This window comes from Saprolegnia parasitica (genome assembly GCF_000151545.1).
Source record: "Saprolegnia parasitica CBS 223.65 unplaced genomic scaffold supercont2.3, whole genome shotgun sequence".
Classification (NCBI taxonomy): domain Eukaryota; phylum Oomycota; class Saprolegniomycetes; order Saprolegniales; family Saprolegniaceae; genus Saprolegnia; species Saprolegnia parasitica.
The window spans coordinates 1,128,397-1,137,170 of NW_012156397.1; the positions used below are offsets into that span (position 1 = coordinate 1,128,397).

The following is an 8,774-nucleotide window of genomic DNA, read 5'->3' on the forward strand; positions in this document are numbered from 1 at the left end:
CATCAAGGTGTGGACGTGTTGGGCTTGAGTGATCCCGATCTTGGCCATCGTCCGGGCGTACCGAGTGTGCCATCTTGTGGTCTTCTCTATGTAACTACAGCTATCTACCGGGAGAAACTGGTTGGACCAAAGCGGTTGTTCGTGGACCAGCGGCGATGGCGCCGGTAGCGTGCTCGGCCCCACGCGAATGTCGAACCAGTACTTGAGCATGAACTGGAACCGGTCGGGCACTGCCTTCGACGTAAGCAGGCGCCGGATCCGAGGGAGCAACGGTTCGGAGGACTCTGTTATTGGCGACGGAGAATACAATACCAACCACTAGATCCGTGATTTGGATACGTGTCATTCTCAACACACCTCGACGCAAAAGTAAGTTATTTGATGCTGCGCCCGTTGGACGCGTAAATGGTCGAACGACTTACTACCTGGAGATCGATGTTGTAGCTCAATTCCTATCATGTCTTATGGACCACCCCTCTCGGTGTTTGCTACAAGTATGCATCTCTAAAAACCACCGATTATCTCTAAAACATCGATTACCTGAGGTGAAAATAGAAAAATGAAAAGAAAGCCACAATACCTGTTGTGAAGAAAGCACGGCTGCTGCCGGGGCCGCTTTTCGTTGACAGCCAATCGTTCTTGTTTGATGCGCCGATAATGTAGGTCGTTGAAGCTATAAAGTCCATCACTCGATCCGCCACTATCTGGTGTGGTGTGTAACGCACCGGAATGTCCCCAGGTCCAACACAGACATCAACAGCATCTAGGCTGCAAATGGCGACTCTCGGTATCAACCCCATGACTCTCTATACTACGAGTAGATTCATCGTATGAGCACGCAACGACTTTGGTAAGACCTTGACGTAGCTCCGTCAGAGACCAAGGAATAGACCGAGAGAAATAGTTGGAACACGTGCAATGCTTCGAGCACACGTGGCATTACGTACAACGCCATCTGCGTCCAAGCGCTAGAGACGTTGCCGATGCAGTGTCTTTTGCTTGATTTTGGGAATCGCCGATAACCAAAACCGAGGTGGTTCATTTGTGTTTTTGCATGACAGACCTTCTCGCGCGCATCGATGGTCTCGACGAGCCCCTCTATACGCTCATCTTGGACTTTGCGGGGCCGCTCTCGCTCTACCTCTTACGCCGCGGCGAGTGGAGAGGCAACTTTAGCCACCGCGACGACGACATCGAAGCCGTGTACGCCGACGCGTACGCGATGAACTGGCAGGGCGACCTCGCGACGCTGCCCGAAGGCGGCCCGCGTCGGTGGCGCGACCGCACGAGCCGGTCGTTCGAGTCCATTTCGACGCCCGAGATGTACGAGCGGTATCGAGCGCTCACCTACTGTCGCGCCACGTGCCCGTTTGGCTTTCGGAATGCGTACGACGACGACACGCCGGCACGCGACGACGACGATGACAACGACGATACGGGCGTCTTGACCATCCCACCCGACACACTTGACGAAGTCGGCTTGCGCAACCTCTGGTACGACGCAGTCGTGCTGTTCTTGGACCGTCCGATTGCGCTCGCCCACGCGGCGGCGTACGGCGGCCACGCGAATCTCCTCTTTACCTTGGAACAAGACTATGGCGTCGACCTCGCGCGCCTTCGCTCGACGCCCGACGGGAAAAAATACCTCTTGGACTACGCGGCGGGTCGCGGGTACCTTGACGTGGTCATGTTTCTCACGCGCGCCGGCAACCCGTATTGCACGACGGACGCCATGGACGATGCGATTGCCAACGGCCACGTCAAGACCGTCCGGTGGCTCCACTACGCGCGCAACGAAGGCTGCTCGACCAAGGGCCTCGACAAGGCGTACTACCACCGCCGAACGTCGCATGCGCATACCGCGATCCTTGACTTTCTCGTCCAAGAGTGCGGCCTGGTCGGCTTCTCGGAGGAGTCATTTGCGATTGCGGCGGCGTATGGGGACATGCGGTTTCTCCGGGCGTGCCATGCGAACGGCGTCGTCTGCACCACCAAGACGATGGACGCGGCCGCGCGCAGCGGCAAGCTCGAGGTGCTCGAGTTTCTGCACGCGTACCGCAAGGAGTGCTGCTCGGATGCGGCGTTCACGCGCGCGGCGGCGCAGGGGGAGCTCTCGACAGTGCAGTTTCTGCACACGCACTACCCCAACGTCGGGAACCTCGTCAACGCCATGACTGCCGCGGCGCGGCGAGGGCGCCTCGAGGTTGTCGAGTGGCTGCATACGCTCGTGCCGATCGGAACGGCGGGCTCCAAGCCCATGGACGCTGCGGTGCGTCACGGGCACTTGAAGGTCGTACAGTTTCTGCAGTCGCACCGCCCGAGTGAAGGCCTCTCGCTGCGCGCGTTTGAAGCTGCGCTCTGCATGATGCACGAAGATCTCTACCTCTTCTTGATGGGAACGCGACCTGACTTTGCGACGCCCGCGACGCTCGACTGTGTTGCGCGCCACGGTCGAGACGAGCTGATTTGGGACCTCTACGCCCGCGGCGTCCGCAGTCCCAACACCATGGCCTGGGCGGCGTGCTGGGGCAGAATCGAGTGGATGCGCAAGCTCCATGACGTGTACGACGAGGCATACACGGACGCGGCGACGGATCGCGCCGCGAGCCGAGGTCACACCGACGTCGTCGACTTCCTCCTCGAGGAGGCGGGCGTCGACTTTACGTACCAAGGCATCTACTTGGCGGCGTACTACGATGAGGCGGCGGCTCTTGCGCATCTTGCCGCACTCGACACGTCGAAGCGCAGGTGCCATCTCGCGATTGCACGCGCCATGTACGACCATGATAATTACAGGGCCAGGGCGATTCTCGCCGCCGCGGGCCTAGATGGCGACGTCTGGTATATCAGGGACAAGTACACAAGCTTGATTGACCCCGCACGCGAGGACTTGCTCGTTGAACGCGAAGACGACGCCTCGGACACCGATGCCGACGACTAAAACAAAAACGATTCGAGCACTTGGTTTTTAAGTCTTGCTTCGCACCGCTGTCGAGTCGAGGAGCTCGACAGCACTATACATTATTGCGCACACTACAAGTGTAGCAAGATCTGCTTTGACTCATGTGCTGAATCAAATGGAAAGTGATCTGCAATCGCATTGGCCAAACACGAAAAAGCGATGGGATGCCCACAGGTAGCGGCGTCCATGGACAAAGCTATCGTTCTTAAAGATGGATACAGTCAGTTCTCAGTTCTTGGATCCAACCAAGAGAGCAGAGACGGCAGACTGCCGTGCAGAAGGCAACACGATCTTGCATTCATAATGCACTCGGTGCTGGAGTCGCTCATAGCTGCAGGACCCACCCGTGTGATACACCTGGGTCATACTATGAACCTGGTCATGAACACACTCTGGGCAAACCGTTTCACATGCGGTTTCATCGAGAAAGGGTGCCAGCCCACTTTGCTGCTTGAAGCTGGTCGTCCGAAGTACGCGGTCGTACTTGGTATAACAAGTTGCAGAAAACGAGGTACACTCCCACGCTCGATATGGTTCGTGCATCCGACGACCTAAAGGCAGCGAAAAGGAGCGCGATCTGCTGTTTCCACCACGGTCGAGCAGGAAGTGGTGTAGCCATACTATTGGATGCTGGGTGTCAACGTCGCACTGTCGACCGACACGCTCATGCCGTGGGCCTTCTGCGGCCCCGCGTCGTACGGCTGATTCTCGTCGCCAAGGGCTTGGCCGGGTCGACGCCGAGGCAGATCCCGCGTCCACGCCTCGGATTGGTTGGCGCTTTATCCGGTCGACCAATGGCATCGCGCCATTCCATAAAGTACACGCATTTCCACGAATCACAGACGCCCCAGCCCGAGTTGTGTGTTTTCCGTCCATAGGCATTACTGCAGACCATTACTCGCGAATAAAATACATCGACACTGACCATTTGTATTGCCATTAAAAAATGTCGCGGTCATTTCGCGTTGCACACTACAGTCGCGCAACATTGGCACAAGCGGCGAAGGATGCAGCCGCGCATGTCCGTTGCCAGCCGCCCGCCCAAGAGGTTCCATGCGATGCGCGGAGTCTTCGGCGCCTACTACCAGGACGCCGACGCGCTCGTCAAGCCGCGCGAGTCCAGCCGCGCCTCGGCGCGCGAGTCCAGCCGCGTCGTCGCGCGCGGTGGCATTCCCCGGCACACGCAGCCCAGCTACGGCGACCACCCGCTCGCCTTCTTCGCATCCGAGCCGCCGCCGCACTTTGCCACGCTCGAGCACGCGGATCCCGTCCTCCGCGTACACCTCCAAACGATCGAGACGAGCATTTGCACGATCCAGGAGATCCGAAATGACCTCGCCCCTTATTTATAACATACCCCAACAACAACACGTGCTTTGTACCCCGTCCATATTGAAGCCGATTCCGCTTACGACGGCAAGACGAGCTCGCCCTTGGAGGCCTTGAGGAGCTTCTCGAAGAGCGCCGGCTCGTCGCGGAGGCCGCTGTGCTGGTACTCGTTCGTGACGAAGACAGCAATGTTGTCGCCGAGGAGGCGCGCGGTCGCGAGCGAGAGGTCGCGGTCGACAAAGACATCGTCGTACGCAATGAGCGCCGCGCCGGGAATCTCCGTGTCCTTGAGCGCATCGAGGTCGTAGAGCGGGCGCCAACTCGACGTCGCCGCGAGCTTCTCGGCCGCGGCTTGGAAGACGCGCAGCCCAGCGTAGTCTTCGGCCATCCACGGAAACACCATTTCACCGGAAAAGTAGAGCGGGTCCATGTCGGTCGTAATCGTGCCAAAGCGGTCCCAGTGGAAGCGCTTGTCGCCGGCTGCGTGGACGCGCTGCGCCGCCCAGTTGGACGCAACCTTGGGGCCGTCGCAGTAGATGGCTTCGTGCAGCACAAAGTAGAGCGGGTTGGTGTCAAAGCCGGCCTGGAGGCGCTCGACGCCGGCGAGGAAGGTGGACGAGAGCTCGTCTTCGTTGAGCCACGCGCCTTCGAGGAGGTAATGCACCGTCTCCATGCCGCCCGCAAAACCAAACTGCGCGCCGAGCGTCGCGAACCGGCGCGCCGTGAGAACGCCACCGCCGGGCAGCGCCGCCGGGTGGTGCTTGAGGTGGTGCGCGATCTTGGCCACGCGCCACGTGTCTTCCGGGTACCGCGCGTAGAAGCGGCGGTTGCGCTCGACCATCTTGGCGTACGTGGCTTCGTACACGCTGTCGGCGGACGCCCCGACAGGCGCGAGGCCGACCGTGAAGAGGACGCGGTCCAGCGACCCCGGAAAGAACGAGAGGTACGAGAGGATGCAGAAGCCGCCAAACGACTGCCCGAGCAGCGTCAAGTTCAAGTCCGGAAACACACTCGACCGAAAGAGCTCGGCGTCGTGCACGATCGCGTCGGCGCGGAAGTGGCGCAAGTAGGCGGCGAGCGCGTCCGGATCTTTAAAGTCACGGACCGACTGCGCCGTGATGGGCGTCGAGAGGCCCGTGCCGCGCTGGTCGAGGAGGAGCACACGGTAGTCCTCGAGGGCCTTCTTGAGCCAGCCAGACGGCGGCGCGCCCGGGCGTGGCGACGGAAAGCCCGGGCCGCCCTGGAGGTACAAGAGCAGCGGCAAGTGGTCGTTCGCGAGGTGCTTGTCGGCGACGACTTCGCGCACGTAGACCTCGATGGTCTCGTGGTTGCCAGCGTCAAAGTGGTCGAGCGGCACGGTGATGCGGTGGTCGCGGCTGTGGACGCCGCCCGGGAGCTTGGCCAGCGCCGAGGAATGCACGGTCGCCATCTTGAAATCGAAAATGAACCAGGCAGCGCCGAGCGGATAAACGCACCCAACTGTGCACCTGGCCGAAGCGGGCGGAAGCTCGGAGACGCCGACCAGGCGCGCAACTGCGGCATCAGATACGGTCACACCGTGGCACGCGCGCCTGAAAAGACGCAACCGCACCGCTGATAGGGCGGTCGGCGAGCGCGATCGGCTGCAGAAGCCTCGGACGCCGTCGGTGGTGCGTGGCTATGCACGACGAACCGACCTTGAAGCTGCCAACGGCTGGTGTCTTGGCCCATCCTCTGTCGCGAAGAAGGCGGCAAGGGGCACTGTACACGATCGCAATCGAGCCACAACGCACAGAGTGCGACGATGACCATCTGGGACGGTTTCCTCACCGACACATGTGTTGTGGACACGCCATGGCGGCGACGAGGGCGACGCCATGCGCTTGGAAGAAGGCAAGCTTTTGCGGGCGCCGAAGGAGCTCGTAGGTCGTCGATGGTGAGGAGAGCGATCGCTTGCTGAAGACGCACTGGAAAGCCTTGGCGGCCGCAAGCTGTTGCTGGCGTATTGATAGGGAGTCGATCTTCCGCTTCGGCACGTGCGAGGATAGTACATACGTACCGGTATACATACCGGTACTCTTGTGCCGGTTGATTGTACGCTAGCTAGCTACGCCTTGCAAGGTGGAGTTGCTCGAGACGAGCGAGGCAGTCTCCGTCGCAGTGTCCAACCAAGAGCCGCGTACACAAGTCGCTGTAAAATGTAGTACGTTATTAATTGCAATAAAATAAGAGACAATCTTGTCGTCTCATAAACACTCTACGGCGACGAGAGCACCTTGTCGAGGTACCCGCCTTCGGTGCAGAGCTCGTAAAAGATGCCGGTGCCGTCGTCAATCAACTGCTGCGGCGTGTCGCACTGCACGAGCCGGCCTTGGTCAAACACGAGGATGCGGTCGCAGTCCAAGACCGTGTCGAGACGATGTGCGATCGTGAGGACGGTCGAGGCCGCAAACGCGGTCCGGATCACGCGCTGGAGGTTCTGGTCCGTCTCGTGGTCGATCGCAGCCGTCGCTTCGTCCATGACCACGATGCGCGCCTGCCGAAGCAGCGCCCGCGCCATGCACAGCATTTGCCGCTCGCCGACGCTAAAGTTCTCGCCGTTCTCTTCGACGTGGCTCTCGAGCTGGCCGTCGACCGACGCGATGCGCGACTGGAGCATGACTTTGGTGAGCGCGTCCCAGAGCTGGTCGTCGCCATAGTCGCTGAACGGATCCAAGTAGTTGCGCAGCGTGCCCTTGAAGAGCACGGGGTTTTGCGGAATGATCGCGATCGCACTCCGCAGAGTCTTGACGCCGACCGACTTGATGTCGACGCCGTCGATCGAGATGGAGCCGGACGCGAGCTCGTTGATGCGGAAGAGCGCCATGGTCAGACTCGACTTGCCGGCGCCCGTGCGCCCGACGATGCCAATCTTCTCGCCCGACGCAATGTCGACGTTGACGTCCTTGAGCACGAGCGCATCGTGCTCCTTGTAGCGGAAGCTCATGTTGCGAAACGTGATATGGCCCGTCGTCGGCCAGTCGTGGGCCGTCGCTCCGTGGATCACACGGGGCGCCTCCGGTGCAATCGCCGCGTACTCGGAGAGACGCTCGGGGCCGACCATGGCCGTCTCAATCTGCGACCACGAGGTCACAATCCACTCGAAGAACGGGAGCACGGCAAACGTGTAGTTGAGCACGAGGCCGATCAAGCCCGGGCTCAGCACCGAGCGCGCCCACACGAGCGACACGAACGTGACGAGGAGGAGCAGCGCCGACGTGAGCTGAATACGCAGCGAGAACCACTGCGTGATGACCTGGCCCGCGACGACGGCCTCCAAGTTGGTGTCGACGTTGCGGTGATGGAGGCGCTGGAAGCGGCGCACTTGCTTTTGGCCGAACGCGCGAATGACGAGCGCGCCGTCAATGGTTTCGGCAATCAAACTCAGCAGTGGGGACCGCGTGACCTTGTTGACGCGCTCAACCTCGCGGGCGGGGTGGATGTACTCTCTCCCCGTTGCAAAGTAGAGGTACACGATGGGCACAAGGACGAGCCCGAGGCTGCGCACGGCCACAATCGTCGTCAAGAGGCAGAAGATCGCCATAAAGACCATGGCCAAAAACGAGTTGAGCGTCATCGGGATCGACGTATCCACCGTCGCGAGGTCGCTGCTGTATCGGTTCAAGATGCGGCCGACCGGGTTCGCATCGAAAAAGGCCATGGGCGCGCGTAAGAGCGAGGCGGTCATCTTCTCAAAGAGCAGTCGGGACGCCTTCAGTCCCGAGAGCAAGATCGAGGCCGTGCGGAGGATTGTAAAGAACACGCCGCCGAGCGACAGCAGCGAGAAGATCGCCAAGTGGTACGGCCCGTGCGCAATGTACTCAGGGTCCGCCATCCATTTCGTGAGCCAAAAGTCGCCCGCGATCGAGAGAACCTGCCACGACGAGATGACAAGCGCCCAAAAGACGAGCATTGGGTAGCCCCCGATCGCATCGAGGTACGCGGAGAAGATATGCGACGAGACGCGGCCGGCGCGGCGCTCCTCCTGGAACACGAGCGTCCCGGACATGGTCGTCTCGTCGTATGTCTCGAGGCTCGTGTCGTCGAACGGCGTGCAAAAGAGGTTGTCGCAGCCCGGTGACATGACATTCGGTGACACAAAGGACGGCTGCGTCGCCGTGTGGCGACACGCAAACACGTCTTCGTCCGTAAACTCGCCGCTGCCAGCAAACCCAACGCGCGCCTTCAGTGGCGAGATAAGGAGTGGCGCGTCTAGCTTCTCGACGTCGGTGACCAGCAATTTGCCTTGCTTGAGCTCGATCGACCGGTCAATGTACGAGGACGCAATGATCTCGGGCGAGTGCGTCACAAGCACGATCGTCTTGTGCCGGAGGAGACCGAGAAAGCACTTGGTGAAAATCTCGTTCGACACGATCGCGTCGACGGCGGACAAGGGCGAGTCCAAAAGAAAAATGTCGGCGTCGCTGTAGCACGCGCGAGCGAGCGAGATGCGCGCCTTCTGCCC

General features: G+C 60.5%; 5 protein-coding genes across 5 annotated transcripts in view; 2 read left to right on the forward strand and 3 right to left on the reverse strand.

The window, feature by feature from the left end:
• Positions 1-1,015: 1,015 nt before the first annotated feature.
• Positions 1,016-2,941, forward strand: SPRG_01537 (hypothetical protein; the record flags this gene model as incomplete). Its single annotated transcript, XM_012339746.1, has 2 exons — positions 1,016-2,748; positions 2,797-2,941. The coding sequence occupies exons 1-2, from the start codon at positions 1,055-1,057 to the stop codon at positions 2,939-2,941; spliced, it is 1,839 nt and encodes a 612-aa protein (XP_012195136.1). The 5' UTR covers positions 1,016-1,054.
• A 520-nt stretch (positions 2,942-3,461) lies between these two features.
• On the reverse strand, positions 3,462-3,893 carry SPRG_01538 (hypothetical protein; the record flags this gene model as incomplete). The annotated part of the gene is made up of 1 exon (XM_012339747.1): positions 3,462-3,893. A coding segment is annotated over exon 1 (381 nt), but the record flags the coding sequence as incomplete, so codon positions are not given.
• A 36-nt stretch (positions 3,894-3,929) lies between these two features.
• Positions 3,930-4,369, forward strand: SPRG_01539 (hypothetical protein). Its single transcript, XM_012339748.1, has one exon. It carries the CDS (start codon positions 3,970-3,972, stop codon positions 4,312-4,314), a length of 345 nt encoding a protein of 114 aa, XP_012195138.1. The 5' UTR covers positions 3,930-3,969; the 3' UTR covers positions 4,315-4,369.
• On the reverse strand, positions 4,235-5,799 carry SPRG_01540 (hypothetical protein). Its single transcript, XM_012339749.1, has one exon. The coding sequence runs from the start codon at positions 5,718-5,720 to the stop codon at positions 4,371-4,373; it is 1,350 nt and encodes a 449-aa protein (XP_012195139.1). The 5' UTR covers positions 5,721-5,799; the 3' UTR covers positions 4,235-4,370.
• A 728-nt stretch (positions 5,800-6,527) lies between these two features.
• Positions 6,528-8,774, reverse strand: part of SPRG_19137 (hypothetical protein) — a gene marked incomplete at both ends in the record, with an annotated part of 3,949 nt that continues 1,702 nt past the window's right edge. Inside the window, one exon of the mRNA XM_012339935.1 lies at positions 6,528-8,733. Coding sequence (XP_012195325.1) covers positions 6,528-8,733 — 2,206 coding nt within the window. The remainder of the gene's footprint in view (positions 8,734-8,774) is intronic.

Coding starts and splice junctions, on each gene's coding strand:
- SPRG_01539 (XM_012339748.1), top strand. CDS start 3,970: ATGCAGCCGCGCATGTCCGTTGCCAGCCGCCCGCCCAAGAGGTTCCAT.
- SPRG_01540 (XM_012339749.1), bottom strand. CDS start 5,720: ATGGCGACCGTGCATTCCTCGGCGCTGGCCAAGCTCCCGGGCGGCGTC.